This window comes from Drosophila busckii, chromosome 3L (assembly GCF_011750605.1).
Source record: "Drosophila busckii strain San Diego stock center, stock number 13000-0081.31 chromosome 3L, ASM1175060v1, whole genome shotgun sequence".
NCBI classification, from domain to species: Eukaryota; Metazoa; Arthropoda; class Insecta; order Diptera; family Drosophilidae; genus Drosophila; species Drosophila busckii.
The window spans coordinates 13575100-13595603 of record NC_046606.1 but is presented as its reverse complement, the minus strand read 5'-3'; the positions used below and the strand labels follow the sequence as shown (position 1 = coordinate 13595603).

General features: G+C 39.9%; 5 protein-coding genes across 10 annotated transcripts; 3 read left to right on the top strand and 2 right to left on the bottom strand.

Annotated features, from left to right (window-relative positions):
- Window positions 1-45: 45 nt before the first annotated feature.
- LOC108599916 (tubulin alpha-4 chain) lies at window positions 46-2504 on the top strand. Its single transcript, XM_017987115.2, has 2 exons — window positions 46-133; window positions 203-2504. The coding sequence occupies exons 1-2, from the start codon at window positions 131-133 to the stop codon at window positions 1580-1582; spliced, it is 1383 nt and encodes a 460-aa protein (XP_017842604.1). The 5' UTR covers window positions 46-130; the 3' UTR covers window positions 1583-2504.
- Window positions 1837-12269, bottom strand: LOC108599917 (ribose-phosphate pyrophosphokinase 2). 6 transcript variants are annotated; one of them, XM_017987116.2, is made up of 10 exons: window positions 12120-12269; window positions 11117-11342; window positions 7344-7527; window positions 6729-6803; window positions 5260-5283; window positions 4473-4571; window positions 3099-3223; window positions 2845-3043; window positions 2636-2770; window positions 1837-2572 (listed from the first exon to the last, which is right to left on the bottom strand). In XM_017987116.2, exons 1-10 carry the CDS (start codon window positions 12154-12156, stop codon window positions 2480-2482), a joined length of 1197 nt encoding a protein of 398 aa, XP_017842605.1. In that variant the 5' UTR covers window positions 12157-12269; the 3' UTR covers window positions 1837-2479. The 6 variants fall into 6 exon arrangements, with proteins under 6 accessions (XP_017842605.1, XP_017842606.1, XP_017842608.1 ...); XM_017987117.2 differs by lacking the exon at window positions 5260-5283 and having other exon boundaries at window positions 4473-4583; window positions 12120-12268; XM_017987119.2 differs by lacking the exon at window positions 6729-6803 and having other exon boundaries at window positions 12120-12267.
- A 2144-nt stretch (window positions 12270-14413) lies between these two features.
- On the top strand, window positions 14414-15758 carry LOC108598904 (ubiquitin-conjugating enzyme E2-22 kDa). Its single transcript, XM_017985667.2, has 3 exons — window positions 14414-14710; window positions 14922-15074; window positions 15136-15758. The coding sequence occupies exons 1-3, from the start codon at window positions 14648-14650 to the stop codon at window positions 15517-15519; spliced, it is 600 nt and encodes a 199-aa protein (XP_017841156.1). The 5' UTR covers window positions 14414-14647; the 3' UTR covers window positions 15520-15758.
- A 591-nt stretch (window positions 15759-16349) lies between these two features.
- Window positions 16350-19090, bottom strand: LOC108598498 (uncharacterized protein KIAA1841 homolog). The gene is made up of 4 exons (XM_017985168.2): window positions 18431-19090; window positions 17420-18380; window positions 17134-17356; window positions 16350-17078 (listed from the first exon to the last, which is right to left on the bottom strand). The coding sequence occupies exons 1-4, from the start codon at window positions 19057-19059 to the stop codon at window positions 16483-16485; spliced, it is 2409 nt and encodes an 802-aa protein (XP_017840657.2). The 5' UTR covers window positions 19060-19090; the 3' UTR covers window positions 16350-16482.
- A 550-nt stretch (window positions 19091-19640) lies between these two features.
- On the top strand, window positions 19641-20480 carry LOC108598816 (40S ribosomal protein S17). The gene is made up of 3 exons (XM_017985562.1): window positions 19641-19730; window positions 19944-20095; window positions 20159-20480. Exons 1-3 carry the CDS (start codon window positions 19728-19730, stop codon window positions 20397-20399), a joined length of 396 nt encoding a protein of 131 aa, XP_017841051.1. The 5' UTR covers window positions 19641-19727; the 3' UTR covers window positions 20400-20480.
- Window positions 20481-20504: the final 24 nt, after the last annotated feature.

The following is a 20504-nucleotide window of genomic DNA, read 5'->3' as shown; positions in this document are numbered from 1 at the left end:
GTTGGAAACGTTTATCCATGATTTGCTTTTGTGCTTCGCCTTATAACGGTGCTCATCCAGTCTGCCATTTTGTGCTTTGAGAAAAGCATCATCATCATTTCTATACGACGAATTCTACTGACCTCTTAAAATGGTAAGCTTGCAGTTTTACAGAGAAATAAATTTCAAGCCATTTAAATGCAAATGTGTTTAAAATTTAAAGCGCGAAGTCATCTCCATACAAATTGGTCAGTGCGGCATTCAAATTGGAAACGCATGCTGGGAGCTGTACCTGCTAGAGCATGGCATTAACTTGGATGGCAGTCGCAAGAGCGAGGAAGAGCTGCAGGCCACCGGCAGCAGTGCCAGCACAACCGGCACCACCGCCAATGATGCACACACGTTTTTCACGGAAGCCGGCAATGGTAAACAGGTGCCCCGCTCCATTTTCATAGATCTGGAGCCAAGTGTGATTGATAGCGTGCGTTTGGGCCCAACCAAGAATTTATATCATCCGGAGCAGCTAATTTCTGGCAAAGAGGATGCAGCAAATAATTTTGCACGCGGTCGTTATTCCATCGGCAAGGAAGTCATTGATAAGGTGACCTCACGACTGCAAAAAATCGCCGAGCACTGCGATAGTCTGCAAGGTTTTCTGGTTTTTCATTCCATGGGCGGTGGCACCGGATCAGGATTCACCTCACTGCTAATGGAGCGTTTGGCAAACGATTTTAGCAAGAAGTGCAGACTCGACTTTGCTGTGTATCCCTCGCCTAAGGTGTCCACAGCTGTGGTGGAGCCCTACAATGCGCTGCTGACCACGCACTCAACCATCGAGCATGCCGACTGCGTTTTTATGGTAGATAACGAAGCTATCTATGATATTTGCAATAACAAACTGGGCGTTGAGCGGCCAGCATATCTCAATCTCAACCGCCTCATAGCGCAAATAGTAAGCTCTACCACCGCTTCGTTGCGTTTCAGTGGCTCCATGAATGTGGATCTGAATGAATTCCAAACGAATCTGGTGCCTTTCCCACGCATACACTTTCCACTGGTGGCTTATGCGCCGCTGATGAGCGCAGATCGTGCTGCGCATGAGCAACAGGCCATTACCACGCTGACCAATGCCTGCTTTGAGTCCTCCAACATGATGGTTAAATGTGATCCGCGTGCGGGCAAGTACATGGCCTGTTGCATGCTGTATCGCGGCGATGTGGTGCCCAAGGATGTCAATGCAGCCGTCTCTGCCATCAAGTCCAAGCGGCATATACAATTCGTAGACTGGTCGCCGACGGGCTTCAAGATTGGCATCAACTATGAGCGGCCCGCCTTTGTGCCAGGTGGCGATTTAGCCGACACCTCACGAGCCTGCTGCATGCTTTCCAACACAACAGCCATATCGGTGGCATTCTCCAGTCTTTCCTACAAATTCGATTTGATGTTCAAGAAGCGCGCCTTTGTGCACTGGTATGTGGGCGAGGGCATGGAGGAGGGCGAGTTTACCGAAGCACGCGAGAATATTGCAGTGCTGGAGAGTGACTTCAATGAGGTGGGTATGAACGATGATGAAACTGGCGAGGCGGAGTACGATGAGTTTTAGATAAGCATCATTGTAATCATTGTAAATAAACTATTGATTTGAAGGTTAACCATTAAACAAGCGTCAATTACTGGGTAACGAATATTATTTAAAATAATATCATATATGGTATATATACTTGAACAGGTTGAGTAGCAGAGTCATTATAGCCACAAGAGCCTTTTAATAGCTGCAATTTAAACGGAGTCTGTAACTTTATAAAAACACATTCTTTTCAGTTTTCTTAATTTTTTTTTTAATTTTGTGGGTTTTTGTTTTTTTTTTTAGTTTAAACGCCTATTTACTAAGTTTCTTTTCAATTATGTTGCTTTTACTTAATTTTACTAAACATTTTAGGTTTGCTTTGTTTTGAACTTGCAAGAAATTTGTTTTCGATTGAACCAATTCTGATCTAAACTTATGTTAAAGAGTCATCAAAAACTTGTTTGCACGGTGTAAAATTACAATTATTTATATATATATATGTGTGTGTGTGTGTGTATGAGTGTGTTTGTTTTACTACATAATCTATACAACTAACGGTTCTCTCTAAGAGTTATCAATCGTTTACAAAAATGCGATATTCAAAATAAAAAAATCAACAATTAAGAATTATTAATGTATGTGCAGTAACTTTTGTTAAATATGTTCATGTGGTTTTTGATTACGTTACTTTATATTTATACAATTACATAATGACGATTGTTGCTTTGTATTTATTTAAATTTACATAGTTAATAAGTAATAAAAAATATATAACGATGATCATGGCAAAAATATGCTTCAAATTTCTTAAAACTTGCACTTTGTTGTATTTTGAAGAATAGTTATGTTGCTGTTATTGGTGGTGGTGTAATTGTTGTTGTTGTTTTTGTTGCTGCTGCTGCACTTGTTGTTAGTTTTTGTTGCAGTTCATTTTTAGTATGGAACATTTGAGAAGAGATATGAGACACTCTCGCCATTGTGTGTCCGTCTGACGGCCTCGGCAAACATCATCGAGACATCGATGCACTGTGAACAATTTGCAAATAGTTATAGTGAGCATAGGTTATATATAATTTTGCATATATTTACCTGTATCTTGGGACAGTCACGCATATGTCCATCCTGTGGTATAGTATTGGTCACAACGACGGCCTCAAAGCAAGCATTGTTAATGCGCGAAATCGCCGGACCCGAGAAAATTCCGTGCGTCAGTATGGCATAGACCTATAAATAATTAGGAGCAAAACAAAAACAAATCGTTTATCTCTATTGTTTGTATATAATCAATATGTACACACCTTGGTGGCTCCCGCTTCCACCAGACGATCGGCAGCGTGCACTATAGTGCCGCAAGTATCAGCCATATCATCGACCAATATGGCAATTTTATCCTTCACATCACCCACCAGCACCATGGAGGCCACCTCATTGGCCTTCTTGCGCTCCTTGTGTATCAGCGCAAACTCCACATTCAAACGATCCGCAATTGAAGTAACACTATAAACAAATGAAATAAATACGAAATTCAAAAGTTATTAAACTTTAAGCTTACCGCTTGGCACCGCCCGCATCGGGAGATACAATAATCGAATTTTTCCATTCAGGAATGTTCTCTTTGATCCACTTGAGCACCGCTGGCTCTGCATAGAGATTATCCACAGGTATATCAAAGAAACCCTTTGAGAAAAGTGAAAATACATATTGAATTGAAAAATAGTTACTTGCGTTTTTGCTGTCAAAGAGAGTCAACGTCTGTACCACACGCTCAAATAAACATAAATACAAATTTTTCTACTCCTATCGGCTAAGCTTAGCTTTTTTCCAAAACATTAAAACACAAATTCAAACTATCGTTTCTGCCTATACTATATTATATATTTTTATAATGCAGCTGATTAATCGCGCGTTAACTGTCAAGCAACAGGAGGCGTTGAACAATTGGCTGACTGCAAAGGACATCGAGCTCAATAATCGCACGCGTCGCAACTTCTCCAATGTGGTTAATATGGCGCCGCTCTTTAAGGCGCTCGATCCTAAGCTGGTGGATCTGCAGAACTATACATCGCACAATAGCCTTGCAATGAAACTACAAAACTGGGAGGTATTCAATCTGAAGGTGCTGCGTAGGACAGGCATACACTTGTTGCGTGCCGATCTGGAGCTGCTGGCCTCAGGCGATTTAAATGCCATCAAGACATTACTCTATCATTTGATGCGCTTGGAAAGCAAAGGCTTTCAATTGTCATCAGCTCAATGCTCCAGAGCTGGCTCAACACGCTTAAATGCAAATGAGGGAGGGACGAGTATAGCAATCGATCGAAGCTCCTGCGGCAGCTGTGAATGCCACGAGTCTACCAGATCAAAATCTAATTGAAGAATTTGTTGCTGCTGTCGTCAATCAATCCAATTTGAGCGTAGATAGTTCAGTTTTGGCTGCCGAATATGAATTTCTATTAAATAGCTATAATACCAAAACTAACTATGTCAAATCGCTGCAGCAAAAGGTTCAATGTCTGGAGCGAATTCTAGAGACCAAGGACTATCGTGTAAAGCGTCTAACCGATGAACTGTTTAAACTATCAGAGCGCATTTTGGCCTATGAAGCGCAGCAGAAAAAAGAATGCCAAGATTTTACAAATCATGCTAATGTATCGAGCTGTAACGAAAATTTTAACTAGAAAATATATGTCTGTATTGTTTATGTAGTATGTATATATGTAGTAGTTTTATTATATACATAAAACTATGCGCAAATTGAATAATTGTTAATTATTTTCTAGTTTGCACTGAAATTATGAAACTGAACCCACTGATGAATTCGTTTTGCACAAATTGAGCTACTCAACTTATTCATTTGATGTATGTACACAACTCTATTGTAGCTGTTTTCTTATCGCTAATGAGTTTAGATAAGCGATAGACTTACCTGGATCTGTGAGGCATGTAGATCCATGGTTATGATATGATCCGCACCGGCCACCGATAACATATTGGCGACCAATTTCGCCGATATGGGCGCACGGCTCTGTGCATGGGCCAGCGTATTAAAAAATACAGAAAAAAAGTAAATAGTTTTACATTAGCGTAGTTAGTAAGTGTGTGTTCTTATTAGCGTAAGTAACTTATAGCTAAGCCATGGATAACAAATAATTATTTTTGTTTACATATAGAAATTAATAAGTGTCAGCACATGTACAACAAATTACACACAATAGAATATTAACTTCCAATTCGATATAAAAGATAAAACCAACGCAAAAGACTTTTCGAACGACTTTACAAAAAGGACGAAAGTTGTGCTGCTCACAAAGTGAAGAACGATGAGGATGTGTGTGTGTGTGCGTAACAGTTAATAAAAATTATAATTAGTTTAATAATATATAGAGAGAGAGATATATATATATATATGTATGGTGCAGAGTTTATTGATATGCGCTTGAAATAATTTTGACTCGATTACAGTTTAGGATAAGAAAATACCATGCAAAAGACATTCAGCATTTGGTATGGGGGGATTTAGTTACACAGATTTGTTAGGAGACAAACGCAAAAGATAACTGTAACTGTAACTGTAACTGAAAAGCAAAATTTTCAAAGACCATAGATTATCAATAGGAACCCAATTTGAAGCATAAAAATATAGAGATTATTATATATTCTGTACATATATCAATTTTTGGAGCCGACGAAAGAAATGACGCAAAACTACTCACAGTATATTGTCTGGCTGTAAACTCCTAAGCACATAGTACGTATAAAGAGTTTTGTATTTGTATTTGGTATTTGATTTTTAGAGATTTATTGGTTATACATTGTTTAAAAGAAAAGAAAAAGAAGAAACAAAAAGTTGAGAGACATGTTGTTTTCAAAAGTTTAGGCAAAAGAAAACAATAAAAATAAAGCCACACAAAATAAGTAAAGAAATAAAAATAAAACATGTTTAGAATACAATAAAAATAAATAGTTATGTGGAAGTTTTGCATGTGCTGCTGCTTATGGTAAATTGTTTTTAGTTTAATATAGACAGTTAGGAATAACAAGATTAACTTTCAAATGCACTTTACAAGTTTTGTTTTTCCCACATTGATGTTATTGTCGGAAAGTCGTAGTCCGTAGATTTAAGAGTCAATAAACGCATTTTGAGTTCATTGCAATGCAGTTTAATTTCTTGAAATAATAAGATTAAGATTAAGCGTCTCTATCAGTTACAAAAATTAAAAATATTTATACACCGCGCAGCTGTAATCTCCGGGTTCAAGTGTATAAACAAATCTGCTGCACACACACCCCTTGCAATTGTCAGCCCACTGTAGCTCTGACGTCAGCAGCGCGCCAATGGGTTATCAATTGAAACACACAATAAATAAATCAAAATTGAAATGGAAATTTGATGCTGTAACTGAAATCAGAGCTCAGTTGCTAGGCAAGCTCCACACATGCCTTATCAGCGTTTTTGAAAAACAAAAAGTGTTTGCTACTTTGAAAAACTCGTGCGAGCTGCTAGGAAAATATTATTGTGCCAAAGTGCTGATAGTACAAAAACATACATAATTAAATATCAACTAGACATAACAAGAAATAAATAATTAAATGCACGAGCAGACAACAACATGAAATGTTTACAAGACCACAACAAATATAAATATAGTATATAGTGTTAAGAATTTATTTATTTTTGGCTCAAATTTTGTTTGTTGCAATGAAGCGCCGCCATAAATAGCCATAAATAATATAAAAAAAATGTGGAAATTTTGTTTGCTTTACCAATTTGTTGCTAATATTTGTCACATCACTTAGACATTTTTTTGTTTTTTGCATACTTGCGCTTTTCATTGCATCTGTTTAGAATATTTTCAAATAATTTATTTAGAATAAAAATTTTGTATAGTTAGATTTACATGCAACATGTGTTAAACATAAAAGGGACAAAAAGCTTGAGTTCTTCGGATTTATATTAGATTTGCTTTACCAAAACACAGAACCCCAAATAAAATAACCCCATGGTTTGGACGCTTTAGAGTTTTGCCAAGTTAAGAGAGTATCTGTTATGAGTTTCAATGAGTTTGCCATTTATTTTGAAAAAACAAAACAAAAATTGTAAACGATGATTTGCGTTTGAATGTTGTTGAAGTTATTGGTTGTTGATTTTGTTGTTAAACGTTAACTAAGTGAAAGTAAATACCCTAAATTTCCAATCGTAGTTTTTCTTGGCAAGTATCTTGCTTTCGTCTTGTTTTTTATCCTCACTGCCCGCCAACTAGATAGAGATAGAAATAAACATGGTTCGCATACGATAGATAGGCAGTATTTAGTAGAAGGAGAGAGCGTAAGTTACAGTAGAAAGAGAGAGCACGTAGCATGTTCGTTTTCACACCAAAAATTGAAGAGAAGAGCGACATTAAAACATTAAAAAATATATTTAAATTATATACTGCTCTAATTTTTCCACATTTTTCTTTCATTTCAGCAGCTTGGCTTCCTTGCAACCATTTGTCGTTGACGTAAAATAATATTTTCGTAACGAAATTATAGAATTTGAAGTACAAAATGCAATTAAGATAATAAACACACAGATAGAATTTGTTCATATACAATAGGTAGCTTGATTATATAGTTATATGTATTATAAGATATATTTGTTATTAACATTGGAACAGTTTTGTGCTTTACTGTTCGCTTTTGTTGTTGCTCTTGCAATGCAGGCAATAAAAAATAATACTCTTAGTATGTGTGTGTGTGTGTATAATTCAAGTGATTATTTTGCTTGTTAGTTAGTAGCGCTATAAGGCAAACCTACCTTATCTTTTTTGTCTTGGCGGGCATATGGAAAGCAAGGAATCACAGCTGTAACGCGCGAGGCTGAAGCAATTTTGCATGCATTGATCATAATAAGCAACTCCATCAAGTTATCATTGATCTCGCCGGAGCCGGACTGCACGATGTAAACATCTTCGCCACGCACTGATTCGCCAATTTCGACGCTGAAATTGTAGAAAGATACGTTTATAATACAAGATGTGTGTGCATATAAAAATACTCCATAGCATTGCTAGCGCATTGCAGTGTTTATAGTTTCAATTTACAAAGAATAATTTGAGATCTCGATATCGTTTGAAGTTTATTTATAATAAAATTAGGCATGGCTATAGTAATATGAAACCTCATAAAGAATATTTGTTTATTTCATTTCGAATCCAATTTTATTTCTGAGTTTTCTTCTTTTCTGATATTGTTTTTATTATATAATGCATTAACAAAGAAAGCAGCAAACCAAAGCAGCATGTCCCATAGTTTTTTCTCGTAGTGGATGCAACCTTTCTTTTCTAGCTGACGTGCCCTTTAGGCACTAATGACCTTTTGACTAATTTATAAAGCACCCACTACTTGTAAGCCTTGCGTCATGCAGTCAGCTGCATTCTGATGATCTAACTCGGGGTATTCCTTATATGAATCAAGTATAATTTCAGTTTAGTATAAAATCCAGTCATATGCACTTTTGCTAAGAATTCTGTCTGCGCGACATTTATACTTTCTATGTACATTTATGTTTATACAATGACTTGTCGCTTATTATTTTGTTTACATTTTAATGTTTGTCTTGTGCCAGCGTCACACACACATACAAAGGCAAGCTATCCACAAGTATAGTAGTGCATTGTTGTATGCATTGAAGGTTAATTGAATTACGCGACTAATAGCAGCAGCATGCTATAGACAAACAAACAAACATATATACTGGCAAGCAGCTATCGATTGATAGATTTGACAATTTGACATATACACTTGTTGTTGTTGTTTCTTGTTGTTGTTGTTGTTGTTGTGCCCTGCTCTTGGACTTGTTATGAATTGCTTGGGCTAGCATAACAGACATGTCTATAACGCCAGCACGCTTGCTTATCTTTTGCCAAAAATCAGCTGTTGTAGCAGTCGCGAGTGTTATGTTTAGTATATTACGCATACGCCACATTGCATTGTTGCAGTTCATTAGCACAGAGCGACTGTCGAGGTTGCTGCACTAGCAGCAGTTGCAGTTGACGTTGCATGAAATGAATGCATTTCTTTAGCCTTTTATTGGGTGAAATGCAAAACACTTTCGCTGCAGACATTGCTTAAATGCCAGCAGCCGCTGGCTGCTCAAACGTTTGGGATGATGCTGGGAATTGTGGTACAAGTTTTGGCGCAACGCCAAGCAACAGCTGCTTGCCCCGCCAAGCGTTTTGCCGGCAAAAACAAAAAAGCAGCTGGTTTTTCTTATTTAATTTTGTTTTGTCTTTATTCTGCTTACTTTGCATGTATTTTTATCTGACTGTTTGCTGTTGCTGCCAAGTTTTCACACACACACACAAATGCTTTTTTTTGTGTATTTGTATGATAATGTAATCTATGGCAGTTGCTAACTAGTTTGGCACTCTCTCTTTTTAAATTTGAAAACTAAGCGTTCATATCTGGGCAACTGGCCGCCACTATCACTATATCACCCTTGCTCCACTTTCAAGTGTGCCCCATTGCCCTCGTCGCGAGACTAGAACACGCAAATTCCTTATCGATCAAACTTTTCAATTACAATGTGTAAATATGTAATCATCAATTTTTCTTGGGTTTTGCGTGTTGTGACCTTTTGGAATTCGATGGTCATTGGGTAATTGCATTGGCGGTTGAAATCGGCTGCCATTAACAAGGCCATAAGCTCAAGCGCAGAATAAAGTTTTTTACTATCTGAAGCATATTGTTTTCAATTAAAGTAATGGAAACAATATTTCAAGTACTAATATTTTTATGATGTCATCTGAGCGCGCCCTTCAAGCTGAGCTAAGCTAGTGTGTGTGACTTGAAATTGGGCCTACGTTCAATAGAAACATTATATTTGATACTACAATAGCAATCAAGTGTCTTCACCAATCAAGCAAAGAATATTGCAAAAGCATACGAATAAACCAACTGTCAACATATTAGTTACACTTCTTTTGCTTCTGCTTCCGTTGCTCTAGCTCTTGCTCTTGCTGCTCTCGCACGCCGCCACGCTCACGAGAACGAACCAGAAAGAGCCAAAACAAGCCGACAAGTGCAGCAACAACAAAAACAAAACGAAAATTAGCGCAACCACTGTGTTGTTGTGTCTACACGTGGGGAGAGCGATATTAAAACGCGTGAGCGTTAATGAGAGCAACGCAACAAGACAAGCGTTGTCTGTGTGGGGGCGGCGACAGCGACGCTGACGGCGACGTCGCTGTAGTCGGCTGACTTTAGCATGTACATATGCTCTCACTGTGGCTTTCGCTCTCTGGGCAACAACAAGAAATAAACGTGACAGTGTTGTGTTGTGGTTTTTGTTGTTTTTGGGGCCACGTACCTTAATGTGTGCGTGAGTGAGAGTAAGAGCATAACAAAGCATTTATGCATGTGTATGCGTGTGTGTGTACGCACTCACGCTCAACGCACTCACGCTCATATCATGTCGAAAAGCTTAGCGCGCATTATTTATACATTATAACCTCTAATTTTTTTTGCTTTTGCCTCAATTCTTTTGCCTGATTTTTTTTTCTTGCTTTATATACTCTAATTGTTTGCTAATTTTCTTTGTATTTTTGTTATACATTTTTGCGTTTTGTTAATTTTTAAAAAATTCATTTGCTGGCACATTTAAGTGTATTGTCATGTGTAAATGTACAGGCATGTGTGTGTGTGCCTGTGTGTGTGTGGTGGGCTGATAAGGCGCTATAGCGCCATAGACTCTTTATTATTATTTGTTGTTGCTCTTACAGCAGCTGACTTGCGTTATTTGATTGAGTGTGTATGTATGCGTGTGTGTGCGCGAGTGTGTATATGTGTGAAACTGATGCTAAAGCTTCAGAGCTTGGGCACACACTGGACAAGCCGCGATTACGACTGAAAAAGCACATGTGTTAATTTAATTTAATTAAAATTAAAATAAATGTTTGTATTTTTCGCCTTTTTTTGCGCTTGGGCACAGTTTCTTTAATTTAATTTCACTGTCGGCTGGCAAATTGCACGCGACATTGGCGGTGTTGCCAGAGCGTCTTTGCTTTGGTATTTGTGTATAGCCCATGGCTGTGTGTGTTGTGTGTTGTCTGTACACACAACACACACAAACATACATATACACAGACAAAAGGCAAGCACAAGCACACGGCGACTGCGGCCAACAACAACAACAACAACAGCCAAGCAACCAACGGCTACGGTGTACAGTCCACTTGTTAAATCAATAAAAGAAAAATAAATTCATAGGCATTAAAGCACCAAAAAATCTATAAAGGAAATTGCCCAGTTCATAAGTCAATGACGATGCACAGTTTTCATTAAAAATTTTCAACACCTTTTACGTTAGCGAGCTGGGAGGCCTAGCAAACACATGGCCATTGTGTCATCAGGCACCTTCATCGGATGTCAAGGACCACACGCACACACACAAACACATTATTAACAGTTGTAGTTTTCAAGGCACTTTTAGAAGGACCTCCTTGGTCAGCACTTTTTCATGTTATTTTATTGTATTTTATATATTTTTGGATTTTTCACTTTACACGTTGTCGCTGGATTTCAACTTACCATGTTTCCAAGTTGCTAAACTTTTTGGTGACCACCTTGCCCAGGTCGATGCCAAGGCGATCGACAATGCGCTGCGCCAAATCCGGATGCGAGGTGCCCGAAAACACTTTAATGTTTGGCATTCTGGAGTGTATTAGATTTAAACTACCAGCCTGTTTCTCCAAATTGTCTCGGATCAAACTTCTAGCGCGTATCGGATTAGCAGAACGAACTGGCATCACACAATCTACGAGTACAAGTTTTTATTATAAATTTTTTTTGCAAAAGCAGCAATCAGCGGCAGCGACGTCGACGTCGTGCGCGCTTGTGTTGGTGAGTTGGAGCACAGAGAGCTACAGCGCGACTCAGAGTGAGAGCAAAAGAGAGAGACAGAGAGAGCTTACATGAGCGCTGTTCATTCATACAATCGCCGTTGCAAACGCAAAAGCTTGTGTGTATTGCACTCATTTGGCTGAGTGTGTGTGTGGGTGTGTTTGTGTATGAGAAAGCAAGAGCAACAGAGAGCATAAATCCACCCCAAAATGAAACGCCATGTGATTGTTACAATTATTTATATGCAACGCAACCGGTGTGAGTACATATGTATAGCATTATTTGTTGACGTCAAATGGAAATTGTTTTTATTATTTAAATTTTTTAAATCGAAAGATCCTTTGCTTGCATTTCAACCTGGCAACGTCATGCTCTGCTTTGCTCATGCTCTCTTAGCAAATAAAAACAAAAATAAAAGCTTATCACTCTCTCGCTCTTTTGCTATCGCTCGCTCATTCTTTCCAAAGCTGAGTGCGTATTTTACACAGTTGCACATACAAAACAAAAGTAAAATAGAGTAAAAAAAAAATAATGGCATGCATACAGGCGCATAGCAAGCTTTCACCACGATATGCCGCAAACAGCTGTTTAATATAGCTTGGGGGCTTCTAGCCATTTCGACATGGCCATGAATTGCTCATCACTTTTTATGCACACAATAATTTTCGAAAACAGTTAGTAACTTACGCACCATTTTGTTCGGGGTCAGCGCATTTTGTATCTTGCATAGTGTTAAATTGATTCCAGCTCTGAAATAATGCTCAACGAAGTGCGCGCTAACGCAGCTAGTCAGACGCTAACGGTAATACACGACTAAGTATTGTTTCTTGGCAGCCGGGCTAAAAATTTATTGAGCGCAAAACGCACACACTTCAAAATCTATATATTCATGCGAATTCTATATTATGGCAGTAAATTTTATATTGGACAGCAGCAATAAGTACAACAGAGACAAGCGCAGCGCCGCAACCAGCAGCGAGTGAGCGATTCAAACTGAGCGCATACATGGCGTATGCGTTTCATAGGCACACTCACGCACACATGCAAACATACACGTATTAGAGATGCCAGCGTCGAAAGTCTGCCGCCGCCGCTGCTGCTGCCGCCCTCACAATTGTTTAGGTGTGCTCTCACTTTGACTATTGCCTGCTCTTTCGCACAGAACGTGGACAGCTGATTCGTTGTCTTTCTGCAAACTACATGCATTGCATTCTGATTTGTATGGTTAATTAATTCGCGCTGGCCTACGGCTAATGCTATCGGCTCACGATAGGAGGCTCGTCCCCACTTTTATTGTTGTTGTGGCAACTGTACTTGACACTAAAATAAAACAAATACGTTGACTAATTGTTTGCGTATCTAAATATAAACGCACTAAATCGAGCATGACACTCTAAGAATGTATTTAGCAAAGAAAAGTCCTATCACATGCTGACGTACTAGAGATGTCGTGAAAAACTCTTTTTAATCTCTGTGCATATGACGCAAATGCAAATGGCGTCGCTGCATTGGTGTACACTTGAAACTGGAAAGTAAGGGGTATACAACCACGTGTCGGCTTCAAATATGCTGAGAGACCACGTTCACCATATTAAACGCGAATAAATCATAACAAACTGTACACAGAAACACATTTTTATCAGTTATAAATGTAAACAACTTACTTGAAACATATGCAGAAGCAAAGGTGTCGCAACTAAGTAAATACACAAACGAATTTTATATTAACTTTTAAGTCAACTACTCACGTTGTCACTTTTTAGCAGAACAAAATATGCAGCCGCTTCAATGAAAATGCAAAAGCTGAATGATTTCATGATTTCATTGTTGGCGAAGTCGTGGAGTGGAAGTAACAAATGAGAGACATACTACACTACAAGAAAAACTCTACTAGCTCAGAATAAGAAATATATACAAACAAACCAATGCAAGCATTAGGCTGCTCTTTTTTCTTTCTGTGTAAGAGCTACAATATCAGAGTGGAAGCCGGGAGAGAGAGAGAGAGAGTGAGAGCAGCCGGCCCCAGCAATGATTTGCGGCGTTTGGAGCTTGGAGCCAACGAATGTGTGTAGACGGCAAAAACACAAAACACGTGCGCAGCACACAATAACAAATCTTAACAAAAACAAAAACGTTGCTTAAAATAATACGGATTTAAGTTTCTGCCGGCTGATTGAATGTCTCAAACAATTGAAACTCCCTTAAAGCTGAGAAGCTCATAATTATCTAAATAATTAATGTAATGCTAGAAGCTGAGAAATCACCCCACGCATAAATTTTTACACGTTTTGCGTTTTATTTGTTTTTGTCTACTTTAAATAAAACAAAACGTGAGTGGAAAATACTCCAACGATCGCAAATTTGTATTATACATAGATTTTTGCCCTGTTGTCAAGCGATGCTGGCAAAAACAAAAGCAGACTCTTGGCTCCGTTTTTTGTTTTGTTTATAAGCCACAAAACTTGTTTTCGATTTGGGTTGCCAAGGCGTAAGCGTAATAGAAGTATCTACCTGAGGTCAACTTAAGTTCGCTAGGGATCAAGCTGTAACCTTGAGTTTGTTGTGGAAAAAACCTTAGGCGTATTTTTCTAGCACATAACTGATTGGTGTCTAGAAATTTTGGTGTAGGCAAAAACAAGTTTGGCATATGCCAAACTTAGATATAATATGTTGCGCGGTTTATTTTTAAATTTACTCAGTCTGAAACTACGGTCACACAGTTGTTCTAAGTATCGATCAGATGTGTAAGTATCGAAATCATCAAGCAGTTAAAAAGACTTTGTACATTGAACCCAACGGTTAACTTGTGAATAAATGTGTAATTTTTTAACAAAGAATTAAATATCGTTATTTAAAGTATATCCAATAAAACATGTGTGACCATAGCAAATGAAAGTAAAAATACTGCAAAATACTCGATTACGATAGCTATCGATATACCATCAACAATCCTAATATCAACAACAGCTAAGGAATAACAACAACAACAACATGTGCCTAGCAAATTGAAGTGTAGAAGTAAAAAAAATTAAAAATTGAAAATTTTAAAGCGTTTTAGATTGTTTTTGCCTCCTGTCAGTAACAACAATAAATATAAGCATTTCCGTTTCAACGACAAAACGAACGCGTTCTTTACGCAACCAAAGCACAAACGCAACAGCAAATACCGTCGACAACTGCAAGCAGTAACAAAGCAACAACAACTACACAGGCCCAATCATGGCGAATATGGCTGTATCACGTATCAAGCGCGAATTTAAAGAAGTAATGCGCAGTGAAGAGGTAAGCAACAGGAAAATATAAATCAAATGGGAATCTGCAAGGAGTCCCTCAACTTTGAACGTTGCCCTCGGCAACGGCGCAAATTAGTTGTCTTATTTTATTTATTTTTGGCACGCGCCAAAACAAATTGTAAACAATGGTGCCATGAGATAAGAGCATCAATTATCTACATGATTTGACAAATTTGATTTGAATTTGTAATTATTTGCAGATCGTGCAGTGCTCGATTAAGATTGAACTTATCAATGACAGCTGGACAGAGTTGCGTGGTGAGATAGCTGGCCCACCAGACACACCTTACGAAGGCGGCAAATTTGTGCTTGAGATCAAAGTTCCCGAGACATATCCATTCAATCCCCCAAAAGTAAGTGCCAATACAAATTGAGCTACAGCTTAAGCATATCTCTTGTTTATAACCGACATAGGTGCGTTTCATGACACGCATTTGGCATCCCAATATTTCATCAGTGACTGGCGCCATTTGCCTGGATATATTGAAGGATAACTGGGCCGCTGCCATGACCTTGCGTACTGTGTTATTATCGCTACAGGCATTGTTGGCCGCCGCCGAGCCAGATGATCCGCAGGACGCTGTTGTCGCCTATCAGTTCAAGGACAAGCATGACCTGTTTTTGCTCACTGCCCGGCATTGGACAAATGCCTATGCTGGTGGCCCGCACACGTTTCCGGATTGTGATTCCAAAATTCAGCGTCTCAAAGATATGGGAATCGACGAGCATGATGCGCGCGCTGTTCTATCCAAAGAGAATTGGAATCTGGAAAAGGCGACTGAATGCTTATTCAGTTAGCTTCAGTCAGCAGTAAAGAACATGGAGTAGATAAAGTAGTAGCAGCAGCAGCAGTCGCAACAACAACAACAACAGTAAATTCAATAACTCAATTCAAAATTTTAGTGCTGCTATAAGCAGCTGCTACCCCCAACAGGCAGGCACCACAATCACAAGTATCCACTTATTTGTCATATTATTTCTTTTGCAATTAGAGTAATCATTTATTTGCACAACAGCATTTGTTTAAATTTCTCTTTCGTTTTCAAATTGTATTAAAAAGAAGCTTAAATAATTTAATTTCGCTGTGTATCTGCAAGTAAAAACAAAATTTCAAGTGTTCATATTCAACAATTTTGCAACTGGCCACGTTGATTATTGCTTTTCTTTTTTGTTTTTTACTTTGTGAATTTTATTGTGTATATTTTGCGTTTCCTGCTACAGGTTGAGCCTAAGGCGCCGCTCCTCTTACCCAAGATACGAGAACCCTGGGTTCTATACATATAAATAATATATATTTGTGCAGTCGCATTTATTATTTAGCAAAAAGTTAATTTAAACAATTTATCAAAAACAAATTTGCAAGTTCTTTTAACAATTGTGAAACATGTTCATTTTCAACTTTAAAATTAATTTATATACAAAAAAACACTTTTAAGAAAAACAAAAAAAAAAACTAAATCTATAAACGAAATCTTTGTATATTGCGTTAAGTTAATTAATAAACAATTATAAAGAAATACGAACGACCACTCTATATAATATTAAGTATTGCATAACTACAGTAGACGCTCAGAACACGTTGCTTATATTGATGCTATTTCCAACCTCTACACATGGTGTACTAATTAACGAGCGTTTACTGTACAGTTGAACTATTTTTAGCATTAACTACACTCTGCTTTTTTTATTTCGTTGCACAGTGGATAAAAATCAATTTGACTAGTAATTTATCGCTAAATATTGTTGCTACATAAACTTTGTCTACTTGTGCTTTTGCTTGGACATCAGCGAGGCCACAGAGCCACAAGCCATGCCACCAACTGTGGCACCCATGCCCGCATAAAGGTTCTGTACGCTGCTGCTATTGCTGCTCAGAGTGTTGCCAGTGCCAGTTGCATTGCTGTTGCCCATATTGTGATTACTATGACGCTGCTTGAGCAACTCGCGCCACTCGGACTCCAAGCGCACATACGTGCCGCCCAACGGTAGCGCATTTTGCACCAAGCTCTGGTCGGAGCCAGTTTTCTTTGTCACATAAGTGGCCACTTGTTTCATAATTTTCTCCTCAAAGTCACGCTGATGATCCTGATTGCTGCGCGCCGACAGTTCACCCGACCAAAAGCGGCCTGAGACGGCAGTGGGACGCTTGCGCTTTTGCTTGCCACGTGCCTTGCGTGGCGGCGGCCGATGATCTGATTCACAGCCATCGCTGCTGGAACTAAATTCATTAGCATGCTGTGCATTTCTCGCTCTTGCACGGAGACTTCGTGCCTCCTCCTCGCTGGTGGATGTGGTCTCCGAATCGCTGCTGCTGTCAATTTCATAGCGACAGCGTCGGCTTACGCGATGATTTGTCACTAAAAATAACAAAGTTGTTAATAAAAATTATAAGTAATCTCTAATCAGACCCACTGTCCATGCAGAGCTGCGGCAGCAGACCCTGGCGGCAACGTTGCGGCGTCAACGAGATGCCCAACCAATTGGGATTTATCTCGCCTGCAGCAGCTAGCTCCTGTATGCGTAAAGGCACCTGTTCGCACAGGGCATAATTTTCAGCCACTAGCTGAGCTATGGCCAGTATGGCGCGCTCTCTGTCCGTCTCCACCAGCACGCTATGCTCTCTAAACTGACAGCCCTGTTAAAAGGTTAACCAATTCAATGTATAAGCATTATTAATGATTTCTTTCTACATATTTACATTTGGTCCTGGCAGCGTCTCATAGCGGAATGCCTGCTGATTGCAGCAAGCATAGCGCCCAGCGGGTCCAGCAATGCGTCCCTCGGTTACGGGGCCCAAGAAGTTGGGCGGTTCGGGATGAAAGCGACACCAGTTCATTTGATAAACGGGAAAGTGCACTTCACAGGTGCAGCAATAGAGATAGTGACAATGACCCCATAGCTTCCAATAGACCTTGCGCCACGACTTGAGCTCCTTGAACAGCTGCATAACATACACATTGACATCCCAGTTATTATCCCGCACATGCGTGCTTATCAATTGTCCCCAACGATTGAGTCTTATACTGCTGGGCACGCAGTTTACAAAAGATTTCATGGTGTTGGTCACACAGCTAAAGCAGCGCACACAACGAAAGAGACCTGCAATGCTGTAGAAGTGGCCACGCAGCACCTCTGGATCCGGTTCGCAAAGGCTCTGTATGAGCTTGGTCCAGAGGCGTGGCGTTACGCGCTCCTTTTTGTCACGCACCATTTCCAGCTCGAGATTGGTAAACATGGCCGCCAGGCGCGAGACCAACGCATCGTTTAAACAGGACAAATTAGTAGAGGTGAGCACCACCTCACTGAGATGTGCGTGACAAAAGGCTAGGCATTCCAGCAGCAGTGGCTCCATTTGCAAAAAGCTTGCCGAGACTAAAATGGGCACAACATTGTTGCCATCTAGCTGTGGACCTGCAGCCACATGACTCTGGCCCGGCGCCTGCAATGCCTCCGAGCAGTGTGCACTGTGCTTAATCCACTTCATTAACCAGTCAAAGATCTGTATGTCGCAGTGCACTGAAATGTCCATCTCCTCCAGTCGCTGGCCAGCGGTCACATCCGCAAAGTAACCCATTTTGCTGACTAGCAAACTCTGCGGGCAGCTAAAGTCACGCGATGTGTTCTTCACCTCATCGCAGACATGTATTATAACCTCGGGCCTGTAAGAAAACATAGATAAGGATGGTAAGTGTGCGGTTGCGTTACTTACTCCTTTTTCTCCTGACGCGCATGCTTGCTGTCCTTGACCAGCAGCAAGGATTTCCGTCTAGTCGCTTGTGCCTGTTTGGTGCTGGGCTCCTTGACCAGAGCACGCATCATGCCACTGGAACTAGAGCCACTATGCGATTCGCTAAGCGAACTGTTGCTGGGCGTATTGGACACCGACGCCGTTTCTTGCATAGGCTTAGCAGCGGGTGCTGCTGGTTCCGGCTTGGGCAGCGGCTTAGCCGACTTGACGCGTGCGCTGTTCATGGCCAGCGGTGTGGGCAACGGCAGTGGACATATGAACGACAGCACAGAGTCCAAAACGCCCTCATTGATAACATAGTCGAGCTGCTCGCTTAGCTTCGGATGCAAGCCACGTCCGGCATGCACATGTGTGCTGCGTATGGTTGATTTATGCTCATGGAGTAGCAAACTTGAGCGGCTACTGCTGTCCTCACGCAAGCGTTGTGGGCGCTTCAGCTGCAGCAACTCGTTGACTAAAGGATTATCGGCCAAACTATTAAAATCAAATTCGTCCTTTTTAGAATTTCGCTTGCTGACAATGCCGGTTGCACTTTCAGGAGGCGGCACTGTCTCACGATTGTGTGTTTTTGTTTCCGCTTTTGCTATCATATCGTTCACATGACAAGAAAGTTTTAAGAATTCAAGAAAATCATTCAAACTGATTTGAAAATCAACACCATGATTGTTGCTGCTGTTACTCCCCGTCGGTTGTTGATGTTCTTCAACATTAGCTGCTGCTGCAGCTCCTTCCTCCTCATTATTACTTAATTTTTCCATTTAAAAGGCACGGGATTAGGATTTGACCTACTTTTAAAGTTAAATTTGCAAATATATTTTCGCACTGTTTTTCCGTTACTTTGGCGACGCTGCTTGCCATTCAGCCGCTTACGTTGCCGCAAGCGCTAGTAGCCCTGCGCGAACGGTCTTGGTATATTTCGACAGTTGGCCACAAGTTGATGTGAATAAGAGGTTTGTTCTTCTGACAACAGATGTCGATATTAAATCTTATTTTAGAGATTTTCATGTTGCTAACCAAACATTTATAGTTCCCTTATTTTGCAAATACGTAACTCTCATTTCCAATGCTTTTTTAGTTCTGCAGTAGTGACTATCAGTGTTGACCGCCAAATATCAAAAGTTGCGATATTATTCGATATTTCTCCGCCATTCAGCCGTTTACGTTTTCGTGATTGCAACCCTGCGCTTTGCCGTTCACGTAAGACGCCGTCACTTTGACAGCTGCTCTTTTCTGTTCTTTTCCGGTATCAACGTTCGCAATGGTGGGTGTAAATTCGTTAAAAAACCTATAATATAACTGCAATCTATGCATTAAAGCTCTAAATATGTGAACAAAGATAGAGCAGAAGATGTGCAGTAAGAGTGCATAGTGAAATTTCTTGCAATGTAACTTTTGACATCAGTCAAAATGTTGATTGTTTATGTTGTATTTGCTAAGGGTCCAACTAAACTGTGTTTCGAACTGTTATTTTTAGGGTCGCGTCAGAACCAAGACTATCAAGAAGGCCGCTAAGGTCATTATTGAGAAGTACTACACTCGCTTGACGATGGACTTCCATACCAACAAGCGTATCTGCGAGGAGGTCGCTATCATTCCCACCAAGCCCCTCCGCAACAAGATTGCCGGGTAAGTTGTGACACTAATATGAGATGGTACATATGTACTGATTGGTTACTTTTTCTTTTACAGTTATGTTACCCACTTGATGGGTCGTCTGCGTCACTCTCAGGTGCGTGGTATTTCCATCAAACTGCAGGAGGAGGAGCGTGAGCGTCGTGATAACTACGTGCCCGCTGTCTCGGCTCTGGAACAAGACATCATCGAGGTCGATGCTGATACCAAGGAGATGTTGAAGCTGCTGGACTTCCACAACATTCGTGGCCTGCAACTGACCCAGCCCAACACCAACAACTTTGGACGTCGCAATTAAGTTTTTTTTAGAGCTATACAGACAGTTTGCTTTGCATGGTAACTACAATAAACATCGTATGTGAAATGCATTAATAGAAAATTACAATTTTGTTTTCAATGGTGT